We start from the raw sequence: 17,274 nt of genomic DNA, 5'->3' as shown, positions 1-17,274 counted from the left end.
GCACTAAATTGGGGCGGTTAGCTGCAAATTACAAACTTTGGTCTGAAAACTAATGAAGGCACTCATCCAAAGGCGAAAGCCCCCACGTCTACAGACCAGCCCCTCGCCGTCGGCACCCTGCAGCAACCCGGGGCCGGGCTGCGATTGGCACTGCCTCGGCACGGCGCCCAGCCAGGCACGACCGACGGGAGCCACGGTCCGACCTTTTCGGAGCGACGCTCCTTCTCCCGAGCTCTGCGAGCAAAGCGCCTGCCCAGCCCCAGCTGTAAGCGCCGGTGGGGGCCCGGGGGTCCCCCAGCGCAGGCAGCCAGGGCGAGCCCCCGGGCACGGTCCCCGGGACTGGCACGCAGCATCACCCCCACCTCACGCTGCAAACGCCCAGCACAGCCACCCCCGCCGCAGGGCTGCCTTGCCTGGAAAAAAGCCAGTACAGCTTTCGAACGCCAGTTTTACTGCTAGTTCTTTTTTTTTTTTTTTTTTTTCTGTTGTTCAAATTTGGGCCCAGATTTTGCAGCTACCTATTTTATATACAACTGGGAACTGAATTTTCAGCCATGTCAATCCCCTGCCTTGCTGGGAAACCTAATATCCCAAAATAAAAATCTATATTTAATACCCTAAGCACATCCAATAGTTACATAATTCACATCTATTAGCTAAGTACAGTAATGAGCACTCTGCGTTTTTAAAACATCAGTTAATTGTCTCCCTCCTCCCCGGCAGCGCAGGAGAACAGACAGAAAAGGCACAAAATGAATCCCACAAAACCACATCTGACAGGTTTAAAAATCTATTTTCCTACAAGGAAATATGGGAAGGACGGGTGATTAATGAAAGACTATGAAGAAAAGGTTTTATCCAGCAGATTAATTTCAACGTGTGTTTAAACCCTTAGTGGAGTTGGACAAGATGCTCAGAGGCGAAGCCGGGGGGGGTCCCAGGGGCTGAGCCTGGCAGCTGCCCTGCCTGCTCCTCTGCCTGCTCCTCTGCCCTGCCCGCTCCTCTGCCTGCTCCTCTGCCTGCTCCCCTGCCCTGCCTGCTCCTCTGCCTGCTGCCCTGCCCTGCCTGGCTCTGGAGGGAGAGCGAAGGGGAAAGCCCGTAAACAGGGTGGGGAGATGAAAACCATCTCTTGCCAAAACACTGGAGTTCTTTGAGAGGTCTAGGAAGGAAGCCCAGTAAATTTGAGCCGTGCCGCGTCATATTTACCTTTGGATTTTTTTGCAGACAGCTTTTGTTTCGCAGCACACCATCCCAGCAGCGCGCAGCATCCCAAACCAGCCGTGCTCCGTGTCCGGAGGCTCCTCTCCACGCCCTGCCCCAGAAGCATCCCCGTGCGTGGGGTGCCTGCCGTTCCCGTGCCAGCCCCTGCCGCCCCCCAAATCCTCCTGTTGCCAGCACCAAGTTGGACCGTGACGGGGCGAGGGGTCCCTGCCCGGAGCAGAGTCTCCTGAGCTGCCACGGCTAATCCCCGAGGACACCATCGCCTCCGAGAGCTCAGCCCGCAGCACCCATGCTCCTGGGGGGGGATTTTGTTCCTTTTTTTCCCTGTGGATGGAGGTCTGTTAGGTTTAAGGGTGGCGATGCTGGGGAGGGTGGAGGGTTCGGGTACGTGAGGCAGGAAGGGGATGCTGTCCCCTCCTCGGCAGCGGGCTGCCGGCCCTTGTCCTTCACGGCGCGCTGTTCTGCAGCGGCGGTTCTAAGCGCTTTGGATGGGATTTGTAGGAATTCTTCATTTTAAGCATAGTATTGATTTACCTGGAAAATCAAGTAAGCGTAACTAGCAAAATTTCAACTTCTTAGAATCGGCCCCTGTTCTGAATAATGCCAACCGTGGTTTACAAAAAGAGGAATATTTTTAACATCCGCATGTGTTTTCCCCTGCAGAGACAAATAAGGAGGGCAGGAGAATGAATCTGGCCTACATGGAGGGCAATCATTGAAAGCTTTCGTGTTTAGGGAGCAATTAATTATCCAAACCTCCAGTTTTGGAAAGAAGATATTTAATCTTTTTTAATCCCTCGTGACTCAGACCTCTGACCTCAAACCCACGACCTTCGGCATCCCACGCTGCCTCCCTTGGGACACAGCTAAACGCAGGACCCTCCTTTGCTAAACAATCCTTCCACAAATCCCGGGAAGCGTTGCCCGGGAAAGCTTTGCTGGCGGCTGCCTCACGAGATGGGCTCTTAAAAATATGAAACGGAAGGGAGCGACTTGCAGCATCGTGACGCTGCCAAGCCCCGGAGCCCTCGTGCCCGCTGCCCGGGATCCGCCTGGCACGCTCAGGGCCGGGGCTTTGCTGGTTTAGTGATGGGGCATCGGACCCCGGTCGAGTCGACGGCAGGATTTGGAAGCGGATCGTTGGGGGCCGCACGCACCTCGCTCGCTCGCGGGATCAGCTGTATTACTGACTTCTAATGACTCCTATCGTCGCTCACCGACGTAACTCAGAGGCGACATCACCTCGCGCAGCAGAGATGCGGGTACCCCTGAGCGAGGGCTGCCGTGCAGTTCCTAGCGTAGCCCTCGGCTGGCCTTCCGCTCACGGAGCTCCGGAGCTCGGCAGGGGCTTACTGGCTGCTGTTGTGCAGAACCAGACTGTGATGGATGACTGCAGAAGCTCTGGACACCACCCCCCCCCCCATAAATCTGAAAAAATCACTCAAATTTTAGGCTAATCTCTTTTAAAATGACACAAGATAGCGCGATCTGTTTTTTCTCCCATACGTTTTTCCCTGCATTCCCTTGATACCAGAGCATCCACCCGGAGTCGCAGGAAAGGGGATTTCTTCCAAAGCCGCTCCCGTGTCCGACCCTCGCCCTGGGGACACTGAGGGTAGGGGCGCTGGAGGTCTGCGAGAGGCGTGACAGGCAGGTACGGAGCCGGAGCGATCGCCCCCTCCCAAACAGAATAATCCCCAGTCGCTGAGGGTGGAATAAATAAGCTGTCCCTGATAGGCAGCTTGTGGTTCCGAGTTCACGAGTCCCGTTTCTGCTCCTTCCGAATACCCTACATCATTTGTGAGACAGCGGACCATGAGGGAGTTGAGATCAGCCTTACCTGCGGGCTCATACGTGAAGATGAATTGCTGTACATAGCCAGAGTATCTCTTCTGCGGGAAAAACAACACCGGGGTACAAGCGAGGAAAATGAGAACGTGGAGAGATGCCTTCATTTAATTTATCCGCGGATGGTGCGATGTGCTCCCATTAACCGTGGGGCGGGATACGTACGTTAACCACGGCGAGGGCGGCGCAGGCTTTGCTAATTGATGCTCGGCTGACGGAGGGGAAGAATCTCCCTCCCGCAGCCAGAGCTCTGCCACACCTCACGGGCAGGTGGGTGTCTTCAGTAAACTGGAAAGTACAGAAAATTGACACTGAGAGAGTAATCACGGTGGCGTTGGCTGAAGCTCGCTCTGCTTCCCATTTCCCATGGTAAGCGTTCCCCCGAGAACGCGGGCGCCTGACCCTAAACTTTCCCCATTTTCCAAGCCAATGCACTTGATGGGAACTCATCTCGCTGCTCTCGCCCTGATCGCATACCCCGCGGATCTCCGGGGGTGGGACTCCTGCCAATTTAGAGGTGCCTGAATTCATTTCCCCTACGCAGCTTTTCCGAGATTGGGTTTGGTTCTGGGTTTTATTTGTTTGTCTCCGTCCCTCGCAGCTCGGCCCGCGGCCTCGCCTGGGGAATAAATAAATGAATGAACGAACGCCGTTCGGTGATACCCTCGCTCTCGCAGAAGACGCGGACGCCCCCATTGTGTTTCCTTCGTGGCCAACCCGTGCTGGGGAACGGCCCCTCGGGAAAGGACGCTGAAACGGCAGCTTTTTAAGGGCGTTTGCTCCCCCTTTTCCACATTTAGTAAGCTAGAAAAAATCAATAGGCCTGTGTTCCCATCTGCACGCCACCTGACATCCCGTGAAGGGTCAGCGGGGCTCGCGGAGGGTCTCTCAGGAAAGCAGCGGCCATGGGAGACCAAGACCCCGGCATTTCGGCTTCCTTCTCTCCCTGGTTCGGTCTTTGTTGCCGCCGGGCCCCGGTGCAGCCGTACGAGCCCAGCCCCGGCGCTGCCCATCCCCGGGGACGCTGCCCGCGCTGAGCCCCGGCCGCAAACACCCCCAGGTCAGCCTGGGGCCGGGGCTCCTGCGCCGCTGGGAACGCGGGAAGGGCTCCCGGGGCTGGCGGTGCCGGTACCCGGGCCCACAGGCACCGGCGGGACGGGGGAGACATCCCGGCCGCAGCGGCAGGGACGGGGTGGGAAGGGGGGGGCGGGGGGGCACCTCCGTCTTGCCTCTCTCCCTGCTGAGACGAGCGGCGTTTTATTTCTGGAAGCAATTTAATGGTTTGCTGATAACTTTGATTGGTTTCGTGTCAGGTTAGCTTTTAATCTCTGCTCTGGTCCGCTTCATTCTTTAAAATAACTGTGTGATTAAAGGAGGCTGTTCCAGCAGCGCTCACGCTCGCGGGCACACGTGTGACAGCGCGAGGGCAGATGGCTCCCGCCTGCTCACCCTCCCTGCCGCTGCTGACGCACCCGGCGCTCGGGCTGCGACACGCTGCCGCCGGCACGGCTCCTCCTGGGGAAGGATGGGGAGAAAACGGCCACGGAGGAAGAAACCTGGCTGGGTGGAAGGGGGGGAGCAGAGACAGCGGTAGCTACTGCTCTGCAGCGTGCGGGGAGGTGTGCCCCGCCGTGGGGACGCGCGCCCGGCCCGGGGAACAGCCTCACCGCCCTGCCGACCCCGGTGCTGCCCCCTCGTCCCCAGCACAGAGGACTCCCACGTGCTCACGCGTCCAGCTGTGCTCGCCAGGTCCCCGCAGTCAAACAGATGCACTGTGCTCTGGTAAGGCGGAGGATGCTGCTCCTCCGGTGATGCTCCTTCAGCTCTGCCTCCTCCCGAGTCAGCCCCGTCCCCGAGCAGCCCTCCCCCTCCCAGCCTGGCTGCTTTGCCGTGCCCGGGTCCCCGGTGGGTGTCCGTCCAACCGGTGTTTCTGGGGCCACGGGCCGCCACAAGCGTGCTGCTGCTCGGGGCTGAGCTTCCTGCCACAGCCTTGGACACGTGCACGGCTGCAAGAGTTAGGAGTGATGGATTGGGGGCGTAAGGCCCCCTGCACCCTCTGGGCACACCCGCACTCCCATGGGGGCCCATGGGGACACCGAGCAACCTTTGGGAGAGGGCGCTGCGGGCTGCTCCCCTCCCCAGCCCCTGGAGTCGCCCCGACATACCGCGTCTTTCCTACCCCCAAACGAATTTTCTTCGGCTGCAGCCTGCAGAAAAGGGACCCGTTCCTGACAAACGCCCCGGGAGGGGACAGAAAACCCAGGCCTGAAGCCCCTGGGCGTGCCGATGGTTTCCTTCACTCTGGGGCAGATGCAGATTTTAATCAATGAGATCGATGGCGAACGCTCGTGGGCTGCAGGAACGGAGCAGGGGCTGCTGGAGAGCGCCCGCAAGATGGATGACCAGCGGCAGAGGACCCGGGGGAGGGCAGAGGCGACCGTCACCTTGAGATCTGATCTGCGGCCCCACCCCTCCACGCTGGGCACTGCCCGGGCTCGTCCAGCAGCTCCTGCCCTCCCGCTGCCTAACCATGGGCAGCCCTCGCCTGCCCTCTCCCGCGGCCCCACGCCCCGGTGCGTGACCACCTTACGCTCGCACACACGCTCCGTGCGAGCGAGCATTTCCCCAGAGCCGCCATCCCCAAGCAGTCGCCTGCAGAGCAAAGCAGGCCCTCGCCCAAGAGCTGTCTGGTCTCCTGCGGTTTGCCTTTCCCCGGCCCTCCCGCCGGCGCAGACCCTTTCCCGAGGCCCGGCCGCGCGGGATGCTGCAGCCCACGTGTCCTCTCCAAGGAGAAGGCGGCTGAGGTCTCCCGTCCCCGGCGTCTGCCCCAACCCGGAGCATCACCCCCCCTCCCCAGTCCCTGCCCGGCACAAACCCCACACCAACACTCCTGGCTTCACCCCTGCCTTCGGTGTCGGTGGGGAGCGCTCCCTGCCAGCTGCGGGAATAACCCGGCTGCGCGGAACGGCATTTTCCAGAAAAACAATGATTTGCTGAAATGACTTTGCCTGGCCCGAGTTTTTGGCAGAGCTAACAGGAGGCCCGGCAGTCCGCTCCCATAAAAACCCCATTACCCAGGTTTGGGAACAGGGCTGAGTGAGCCCGGCGCAACCGCTCTGCACGTCTCGGTGGATCACGCTGGGATTTGGGTTTGGCCCTGGAGCGTCCGGTCGCGGTCCAGAGGCTCCTGCTCGGCCCCGCGCTTTGGTTCCCTCTCACACAGCCTGCGGCTCCCTGGGCTGGTTCTGCTCCTCATCCTCCTCCCTCTCGCCGGGCAGCCCGGCAGCTGCCGGAACCGGAGTTGCGTTTGTTTCTGCAATACATCTGGGACCGCTCTAAAATGGATTTTAATCCACTTTCTGGCTAAACTGCAAACAAGATGAAAATATGCAGCCTGTCTTAATACCTTCCCTGTCCTTAAAGCAGAAATAAATATTTTTGAGACTTTGCAGCAGTGCTGTGCGTTGCTGAGCGGGTTCTGTGGCCGTTTGGCCACATGGTGTTTTGCATTTCATTGCAATTCATTACCATACAATTTCTGCCTTGAAATATCACAAAATCCACCTTTGAGATCCTCCTGGAGTAACGAGAGAATTAAAAATGGATCAACATTATCCTTCAAGACAGACAGGTAGAAAACACCTTCTCCCGCAGCTACCCGCGCTGCCGGGCGGCCAGCAGACTGCAAAGGCGCCGGCGCCGCAGCCGCGAGGGTCCTGTCTCCGGAGGACGCCCCGGAGCATCCGCTCTCCTCCTGGCCACGGCTGGTCCCCAGGGCACTGAGCTTCAGCGCTGGCACGGCGGCGGGGTGACGGCTCGGGTGCGTTTGTGCACTGAGATGACCACGAAACCTCATGGCTCACGGTGACTCTTGGTCCTTGCAGGCTGCTAGAGAAGACTGGATCTTTTAAAGGGACCTAAGTGAAAGACAGATCGTCGACATAGCACAGTCTGTGCTAAATTTACTAGCAGTGTCACCCCACTCCCTCCAACGGAAGGGATGAGGGCTGGGACCCTGAGCCTGAACTGGTTTTTATGATGGCACTGCATAATTAGATACGCGAGATTTCATAACGAACGGCATAAAAGCAGCCGGGTGTGGTGAGGACCGAAGAAGGGTATTCCCGGTACTCATCACCGGCAAACGCACCTCCACGAACGCGACTGACAGCGATGGTCACGGCAGCCCCAACTGGGGGAAACTCCTGGTTCTCCTTTCGGCTCGGGCAGTCCGGTGGTCGGGGCAGCGGCCGTGCTGCAGCCAAGGTGGGACGCTCCCTCCAAAGCTCAGTCACTCGAGTATCTTCTCATCAGCTGTGTCGTCGCAGATCGGAGTGGTAAGCGGCACCAGGATGAGGTCAGCCAGGAGCCTTCTGCCCAATCCAGCCGACGGCACCTTTGAAGCCCTGGGCCGTGCAGAGGATGAAGAAATGGGTCTTTTAAAATCAACTTGCAACAGGCGAGATGGGCACGCGAATGCTGATACAACCAGCACTGCAGTCAACTTCACTCCCCCTCGGCTCTGGGTAAACACGTGGGAAGAAACGTTTGCTGTGGCTGCAGAGGAAAGCTCATCTCAGGGGGGGATCGAGCGCAGCGGTGGCCAGCCCCACCGGAGCCACCGGGACGCCCTGGCTTTCCCGCGATGCTGCTCACGAGAGGGTGGCACCGAGGGTGACGCTGCCAACGCGGCAAGCGAGGACACGCCTGAGCAGCGAGGGCAGGAGGCACGCCTTGGTGGCGGAAAGGGTGTGGGGGGGGGGTAAAAAAAAAATCAAATTCAGGCTTGCAAGATGTGCAGATCCCAACATCATGTTTATGCTAAAACCAGCAATTTTCGTCTACTGAGTTGTAAATTCAGTAGAAGAATTTCTACCTCCTGTAGTAGGTCTACAGGAGTGAATAAATGCCTGTTTAAAGTCATGTACTTCAGTAAATAAATATCTACCCCTCTCCCCATTTTAAGCTACTCCAGTTCTTTGCAAATAGGTTTCCAATTTACAAAAATCAATTAAAACCATATATTCTAAATGTAACAACCAACAGCGATCTTCCCGTAGATGTCATTCAGCCTTCATTTTAAAAACAAAATCAACATTCAAAAAGCTATGCTGCTGCAGCAGAAAGTTTCACCTTTTAATTTTTCATACAGGATTAATTTTTAATTTTCAGACATCAGAGAGAGAGGGAAGTTCCCCAGGAGCCCTCCTGTTCAAAGAGCACTCCAGGCAACTATTGCCATCAAGTGTCAATTCATCACGCTGAAGGCTCTGATGCAGATTTTTACTGAGATTTTTGTTCAGACAGAAGTATTATCGCTGGTAAAGTTTCGGGGTTTGCCCCAGCCCGGGCAGCTTGGTGGGAGGACAGAAGGAACCCCGCTGGCTTGCTCCTCAGCTCCCTGGAAAGCCCGTTGAGCTCCGTCCCGGCCCAGCGTTGGGACCCTCTGGGTTCCCTCGGCACACGTAATGCCAGGGAACGGCGCTATGAAGTCACAGCGGCGACGTTATCGGGTCCGTACTCCTCCCACGCGTGCTCCAACACCTTGACCGCAGGAAGGACCCTCTGAAAGGATTGATTACCACCTGAGATGCTCTTGACTTTCTTACAGAGCCGACGTCCCGCCAAGGGCCCTGACAATTTTGCAGACCTTCGCACTGCAATCGGGACCGAACGCCTGCGACAGCCCATCTCGGTTTGCCGCGCGCTCCCCACGAGCTCTCCGACGCTCCCGCGCAGCCCCCGCGTTCCCAAGACGACAAACCTGGCCGTCGCTTTTGCTGCCTCTACACGGGCGGGAACGGGGAAGAGGAACGTTTTCCCTGCTCGTGCTTTGGCGGCGGTGGAAACGGAGGGAGAGGGGCCGGGGCTGCAGCTGGCCAGGAACGCTCTTCTCCAAAGGGAGGAGGAACCCGCAGAGCTTCTGGAGCGTGCCGGGGGATGTGCAGAAGATCTATTCGACTTTGGGTGCTTCTGCACATTGCTTGCCCATGGAAGTTCCTGCAGCATCCAGAGGACAAAAGACCTTTGGGTCCTCTCCAGTTTCTGCTGTTAATGCACTGGCTTTTAAATACGTAAGCTGCTGCTAAGCGTGTTAAAGCAGGTTCCATTCACACTTCTGGGCTTGCATACGACTCGCCAACTCGAAACAATATTTTGCCTACAAAAATCCCTATTTTGGCTACAAAAGTCCCTATTTGAAACCAAACTGAGCTGACTCCCAAACGTTTCTTATTCTGAGCGCTGGCCTTGCCCTGCCTGCAGCTGCAGGGGCACATCCAGCACAGCGGATGAGCGCCCGGCAGGAACGGCTCGGGGCCGTGCCCCTCTCCGCGGGCTGGGAAGCCTTGCTCCGGGGACAGAGGGATCGGGCTGCTCTCTTGGCCGATCGGGGGATCCCGAGGCGAGCCTATCCCAGAAACCTGCAGAGTTCCAACGGCAGTGAGATCCGAGCTGTGAGCGCGCGCCGCGGCCACGTCGGCAGGACAGGTCGCGCCCAGCCCTTCACCTCGGGCTGGAGGGAGCGAGGCGCGCGGCCGGGTTCCTGAGTCAGCGGCAAGGAATGCTGATCGTCGGCAAGACGCTCGCCGTGCACGACCGCAACGTTACGCTCTTTGGAAAAGATCTGTGATCGATACGTTTGATGGAGATTGCACTGACCTCAGTGGTCTGCACTGTCAAACAGCTCGGGTTTTAGGCACGACTGACGTACTTCGAGGAGGGCATCCGCCACACACACACGCAGTCGGCAGCGCGGGACCGGGCTCCTCCACACCGGCTCCCCGCTCCTCCGGACGAGAGGCGCAAACCCAGCACCGGCAGAGCCCCTTCGGGGCCCGGCACGGCCCCCCCAGCCCCGTGACATGGGAAAGCGGGGGAGCCCTCCCTCACGTTTTATGCAACTGAGAGCAGCAAATTGGAAGCGCCTGGTCTAATTTTTCTAAAGTCTTTTTTCTGTAAATCTCAAGTGACCTCTCATTTCCAGTCTCTGACTCCAAATAACGCTAATTAGCGGACAATCTCCACTGCGGCAGCTCGAGCAGAATATTGTGTGACAGTTCGGAGACAATCGCGCATATGCAATTAATAATGTACAAGTCCATCGCTCCGTATCTCAATCACCTTCCCTCAGGTTGGCTCGTTTCCCTCAGCCTTAATGCATGCTCTTTCAAGCCGGAGACGGGAGCACCTTCCCATCGGATCTCATCTGCCCCTTCCTCTGCCTCCGCTCCCCTGTGCCAGGAGCCGGCCGTCAGCCCGGCCCCCGCGCTGCCCAGCCGCCCCATCGCTAACGATGGCCCCGTCGGGCCCCGGTGCTACACCCCGAGGCGTGACGTGGCCGATTCTGCCCCCGCCCCTCCTTACCTCTGCCCGCGAGCCCCTCGCTGCTGCTGTGAACGTCCTGGTCGGTCCTGACGTTGCCAGCCGTGGCGCAGGTACCGTCTCCTCCCTCCTCCTCCCAAGGTTAGGCAAGATGCGCCTGGCTTTCCGTGACACTTCGGGGCGGTTTTGTTACACGGCTCAGGGTTAAACGAATCCCCTGCAACCTCCTAATTACACTCACTACTCCACATTGCGTTCATTACATACAGCTAGCCTTGATGGCATCGTACGGCTCTCGGCCAAAGGTGCGGTTTTACGTCCAGCACCAGGATGGGGACGGACGGTCCCGGCCAAGCAGGACAAGCTCCTCCCCCGCGGCCCTTGCCCATACCCCATGCCAGAGTTGCAGCTGGGAACGGGTCGGTGCCACGGCCGCAGCACTCGCCTGGGGACCGCCGACCGCCCCGCTCACTCGCTTTGCCCCGTGCGATGCACCAAAGGTGGAGGTGCCTGCAGCGCCGCGCACCGCAGGACGTCGGCAGCAGCGCCGCGCACCGCAGGACGTCGGCAGCAGCGCCGCGCACCGCAGGACGTCGGCAGCACGGGCAGCAGCGCACCGCAGGACGTCGGCAGCACGGGCAGCAGCGCAGGCACGGCCGCGGCTCGGTTGGACCTAACTCACCCCGCAGAAATCGCAGGTGCTCGGTGCGAAGGAAACCTTGGTCAAGGAGCGGAGGAAGGGCCGTAGCGCTTCTGACCATTTTGTGTTGTACCCGAGGACACAGCCAGATATTCAATTATCCAAAAATGATGCCGCATAAATGAAAACAATATTGATCTTTTTGCATCAAAATGCAATCATGCCAAATCAAAACCAATTAATGTCCTCGAATGCAGACATATAGCAGGAAATAGGCACGTATTTTTTACAGGTAAATTGCTTAAGTATAATCTGGGCTTTAGTATATTTTCATTTCTATTAAGCGAGGAGACGGCAGCGAACACTGAGCTCGCCACATTTGACCGTATCTCTCCACAAATCAAACGGTTTACATTTTGCGAAGTAAACAGCAAAACCAGCGCATCTAATTTTTGAAATTCTTCTGGCTTTTCTTTTTGACCTTTGGTATTTGTACGTATCGATGCTCTCTCTAAACCATTGCACAAAAACACCTTGAAGTGTCAAGCTTTAAAAATGAGTCTTCTTTTCTCTTTCTCCTGTGCAGCCCGGATTATCTTGGCCTTGTCAAAATACATTCTCTAGTTAGAGGTTGGAAATATTTCCCTCCTGGCTCCCACGTATTGATTTTTCAAGGCTCAGCTCTGCCTGTCAGCCGGGGAGGGGAGAGGTGAGGCTTGGCCCGGCGCTGGCTGTGCCTCCGGCACCACCGTGCCCTGCCCGCCCCGGCATTGCCTGCCGCGCTGCCACCGCGCGCTTTACCCGACAGCAAGTACGCCGATGCGTTAACGCGGTCACGCGCCCCGAAAATTGAGGATTCACACAATTCCTTTGGGGGTTTTTTGTTCTGGAGGCAGATTAGGTCATGCTTGACCCGGCTCCGGCCGTCCCTGGCTCACCCCACGGCCCTCCGCGAGCCGCACGGCTTCCTCTGCAGGCAAACACGACTGCCGTGCTCTAAAAATAACGTGTATCGTGCATTCCCACCCAAACGCGTTACGTTAAATGCACTCAGTAATCCTGCCCGCCGCCTCAGAAAAGCCTCAGGGTTTCCCTTATTCCAGTCGCTCCCTCTGGGAGATGCAAACCAGGGGACAAGGAGAGAGCGTCACCTGGCCCGCATCGGAGCGGTGAACGCCTGGAAGGTGAATATTCCCTCGTCTGCTTGGATACATCGGTTTGGGAGTCGAGAACTTTATTCCCAGCACCCTCCTACCTTGGCCGTTTGTAACGAAGGCTGATGCCCCTTCGCCTGCTCTGCTGGCGGCTCCTCCTGCTCGCATCCGTGCTCATCTTCAGCTGAGAAGAAAGAAATTTCTTAGACGGTGCGCAGAGTTCGGCTTACTGCCCGGGAAACCAGCGGCAGGAAACTACACGCACACCGTCAGGCTGATGCCACCAAACCAACGCTCTTCGATATAACTCAGTTTTATTTCACAAGCATATATTTACACCGGGAAGTTTAATACATACAGAGGGTGGGGAGTGGATTCATCAAGGAGTTGCTGGAGAGGCAGACACTGGAACCATTCACCGTACACGGTGACTTCAATCATCACAACATTTTCATACAGGTGTCTCATCGTGTCATCTTTTGCTTGTAAACTGCCAACGAAGCCACATACGTCTCTACATTTACAAGGACAAGTCCAAATACAGTACTACCAAATCAATAAAGCACTAAAAGCTTACTCTGGAATGGCAATACACATTTCACCGCGGTGCCGGGAGCGCGGCCGGGCAGGGGCTCAGGACTGGGCTTAACAGAGTCAGCGAAGCGGAGGCTGGGTTTAGCCAGAGCGCGCAGCCCAGCCCGACGGGAAGGGCTCTCCGTGGGGGACCAGGGGCTGGCCCAGCTCGTCAGCGGCATTTCGGGGCTCAGCGACACCTCAGCAAACAAATCTCTCACTATTAACGCTCCGGCTCTTGCTACCTCAACTGATTTTCGGGACTCGGAGGAAAATTACCAGCTCTCTTCTGCATTTGAGAAAAGCCATTACACTTCTAGCTTAAAACAAACATTTTAATGCATATATAATTCAAGATGTTTGTTCGCTATACCACAAAGGAAACCGCTGCAGGGGCACGGTCCACATTCCCATGGGGACCTCATCTTGTTTTGAAAGTAAACACACCTATCTATACGTGACGGCTACCGTAACCCAGCGGGTGGGACCCCGGGATGGCGGCGGGAGAACGCCGGCAGGGTACCTCACACGCCTACACCGAGCACGGCAGCGTTTCACTCCACGGAGGGCAAGTCTCCCTTAGCTCTCCTCTTTTTTGTGTGTTTTTACACCTCCCGGGTTACATATATATCTGTATAAACACAATGTACATGCACGGTGCGTTAGTTCACTTAGAAAAGACCCTGATATTCTACTACAGAGTTCGGCGCTATACACTACATTCCCGCCAGAGAAAAGATAAAACTTTACGGCAGTTTGTGTTAAACATTCCTAATGGTCTTAATCCCTTACTTTTTAAATTACTTTTAAACAGCAAACAGATATGTAGCTTCTGGAATGCAAATCTCACTTTCATGTACAGTGTACTACACAGACCACCTAAAAAAAAAAATATCAATGCTTTTTATATTTAGAAGCCATTTTTAAAATTCATTTATTCCTTTCTGGGGAAGGAAGGATTCTATAAGTACCATTTTTACTTTATTATGTAAAGACAGCCTCCTTACTCCTCTGAGCTTTTCAGACAAAAACGGCAAAGAGAAAGCTATACAAACATATACATCAATATGTTTAAATAAAATAGTATTTTATAGATTTTTTTTTTTCTTTACTGTGAGCATAAACCAGCATACTTTCACACTATTAAATATTTCACAAAATTAGATATGTAAGAAGAGGGAAACACAGTCACGGCTAACGTTACACAGGAATATTCCTACGGAAGAAAATGTTTCAATCTGTCCATTCAGATAACTTACCTCCCCCACACTTCTCAGCATTTTTCCAGCCAGGATCGCTCCCCACCGATGCCATTTGTGCCGCCTCCCTCCAGCGCCCGTGTCCTTCCGCTCCGGCCCCCGGTGAAGCCACCGCGGGAGCCGTGGCCGTGACACGAGCCCAGGGTGGCACGGCACGGTGCACGGGCTCGCCGCCCTGCACGTCCCGGCACAAAGGCAGCGGCTTTTGGAAGAAAAGGCTTTTTCTCTTTTTCTGTTTTAAATAAATACCTGCATTGGTAGCAAAAAACACCTTTATATATAAATACTCCTCTTTTCAAGTTTGCTATTCCATCGTAAAGAGATTTTTTCTTTTATTTATTTACATGTGGACTATTATTCTTTCTTCCAGACTACAGGAAACAGTGACCGGGCACAGCAGGGCTTCCAGTTCTCTTGAAAACCGAGACTTTGCATGAAGAAACATGCCCTTCGGATGAGAACACGGGCCACCCACCCCCCGAACTCAATCCCTCCCCCCTCCGAGGCAACGAGCCCCTCAGGAAGGACCCCAAGCGCCTAGCTCTAAGAGGCGTCACCCACCGTCATGTCATTCGGCGGTCACCAGGAGAAAGTACATGTAAACACGAGCCGTTGTGGTAAACACTGAGATTCTGCGAGTCTCCAAAAGAAACACGTGTTTAACGAGGGCTGCTGCGGAACTCGACATCCAGCGAGGAAGGGGCCGGGCTCACGCCGGCTGCGAAGCCTGCTGTGATTCCTGCCGCTGCGGGCTGGCCGAGGAGCGCCGGCGCGGTGTCAGCGATCCCCCGCTCCTGCTGCGCCACGCACGGAGAGCACGGTCCTTCCCCAGCGCCGCCGCCGCCCTCCTCCTCCGGCTGCGAGGGAAAACCAGCCGGTGTCAGCGCAGCCGCCCCGCGGAGCCGGGCGGGAGCCCACCGGTGGTCTGCGGCCACTGGGGTGGGCGTCCCGGGAGAGGGGCGCAGGCGTGGGGAGAGGGAGAATTACGAGGAACTCGGAAACAGAAACGGGGCTCGAGCGCGGGGGATTTACCCTAGACCATAAAGCGGTGCTCCTTGCCGTCATGAGCCATGAGGATGACGTTTCGGTTGGAGGTCCAGATGAGCCGTGCCAGCTTGAGGGCGTTGTGGGAGCCCGGTGAGGCCGGCTGGACGGGCGGCACCTGGTAGGTTTTGATGCAGCGGAGCTGGGGCGCGGAGTTCAGCATGCCGATGCTCCCCAGGAGAGAGGTGTTCATCTGCAGAAACACCCGTGGGTCACCCCCCCTGCCCGCCAGTTTCTGGGGAGGGTCACCACCCGCGACACGCTCCCGGACCTCCTCCCGGACCTCAGCGTCCCTGTGACCCCAGGACCAGCGCTGTCTCAAACCGGGCTTAATTAAAATTTCATTAGAGGTGCGCCAAGCAGCGCCATTTACTGGGAGGGTCGCTGAGCGTCAAGGAGATGCCCTGGGTGGTCTGGATGGTGGTTAACGACCACAAGACACAACCGGGCACAACGGAAGAGCTGACGAACTCGGTGGGCATACCCCACTGCGCTCCTTGGGGGAATCTCTAAAGGCACGCTAAGCCTAAGTGTGCTCATTCAGAATTTAAGGAAAAAATGTAAAATATTAGTAAGATTCTACTTATGCTAAAATATTATTTATCAAAATCATAAAACCATTAGAGCCAAAGATATGCAGAGCAAGGAGCGGTCATCGTGATAGGGACGAACAGAAAAACCCAACGGCAAGAGCTTTGTGCCATCCGAGGAGGCCGCTGAGATGTGCTGAGCTCTGCTCGCTGGCGAGCGGCCCGCCTGCTGCTGATGCATCTTGCCTAGCTCCACGTCTTAAAACGGGAGATTCTCTGACCTAACCCACCGAGAAACACAAAAATCCTATGCTTTCTGCAGCGCTGCTTTACTCTCAAAAACCTTTCCGTCCGCGCGCACGGCAAGCCTAGGATTTCCATCGGCTGGCTGCATCCCCCAGACGTGCCCCGTGAAACCTTGGCAAATCCTGGGACATTTAAGGCGCGTTATTGCTGATGCCACGTCCTGAATTCTGATCAGTACAAAGTACAAGCCATTACTTTTTCCTGGCTCTTCTCGGCAGCAGAGCGGTGTCAGAGAGTGTAAATCATGGCATCTCTAGCAGGGAGCATGCAAGCACCACTGACATTTTCACAATTTAAATCATCTTGAGTAATAACCCTTTTAAGATGACTAATGTTACTGATTTTCCTGCATTAATAATAGTGCCAAATAGAACACAGAAGGGAAAAATCACTAGTGCACGAGGTCACATTTTAAAACTAAATGTGTAGGTATATTTAACTCTTTATGTAAAAGCCGCTTTAACGTGAGCATTTATATACCCGGAAGAGTGTGGCAGATCACAATTTAAAACTCGTGCCTGACTTTTTTTTCCTGCCAATTCTAAAAGATCTGGTCTGATTGCTTTCCAGATTTTCCCGGAGTACTTAAATTGAATAAACGCAGCTGATGGATGAAGATTCTTGCTGTTCTCATTTACTGTTTCAGAAAGCGCACAATGTAGTGATGGATAATAATTTAGTAATTTTTTTATGGCACCTGTAGAACTACCGAATGACACAGAAAACCGGGGAAGCATGTTAAAGAGTATAACCCGTACTTACGGGTATAGGGAGTTCTGGTTTATAGTCCGATTACTGTAAGACTCAATGATTTTCATAGCGCACATTGCTTGATCCGATCGCTTGCTCCCAAATAACAAATTTTTAAGTCTAAAGCCATTTGAAGGAAGGCAAAAATCCTGCCTGGGGAATGCAGGCGGCGGCCTACGACTGACCAAAAGCAGCCTACGGACGGGAGCTTCCAAAGGAAAAGATTGCTCATATTTTAAAGAAAATAAACCTCTAGATCCTTCCCAAAACGGTGGCCTGACTCGCAGCTTCAGACTCTCTATGGGCGGTAGGCTCAGGGAAGGGGCAGACAGCCCCTCGCTCTGCGGCACGGCACGGGGGTCCCCGACGCTACGACACGCCGGCTTGGAGCAGAGCCGGGCAGAGGGGCACGGGCAGCGCAGTGCTGGGAACGAGCGTTTGTCCCCGGAGTCGTGCATCAGGCTCCAAAAAAAAACCCCGACCCAGAAGAGAAACGGCCACGAAGCTCGCGCTCTGCTGGAATCGGTCAGTGAATGACTGAATTCTGTGCGGAGGTTTCAGCTTCCGCCTTGGCTTGTGGGGCTTCCCTCTTGTCAGTACTTCCTTCTGTGTCAGGCCACTACTGA

The 17,274-nt window shown here is 55.7% G+C and overlaps 1 protein-coding gene across 8 annotated transcripts in view; it reads right to left on the bottom strand.

Moving 5' to 3' along the window:
• Positions 1 to 12,483: 12,483 nt before the first annotated feature.
• The window catches only part of WDR7 (WD repeat domain 7), a 136,032-nt gene continuing 131,241 nt past the window's right edge, over positions 12,484 to 17,274 (bottom strand). For all 8 annotated transcript variants that reach the window (XM_075740734.1, XM_075740736.1, XM_075740735.1 and 5 more), the window contains 2 exons: positions 15,051 to 15,255; positions 12,484 to 14,875 (listed from right to left, as the gene is read on the bottom strand). In XM_075740734.1, coding sequence (XP_075596849.1) covers positions 15,052 to 15,255 — 204 coding nt within the window. In that variant the 3' untranslated portion in view covers positions 12,484 to 14,875; position 15,051. The remainder of the gene's footprint in view (positions 14,876 to 15,050; positions 15,256 to 17,274) is intronic.

This window comes from Balearica regulorum, chromosome Z (genome assembly GCF_011004875.1).
Source record: "Balearica regulorum gibbericeps isolate bBalReg1 chromosome Z, bBalReg1.pri, whole genome shotgun sequence".
NCBI lineage: Eukaryota > Metazoa > Chordata > Aves > Gruiformes > Gruidae > Balearica > Balearica regulorum.
The sequence above is the reverse complement of the archived record's forward strand: the minus strand, read 5'-3'. Positions and strand labels throughout refer to the sequence as shown.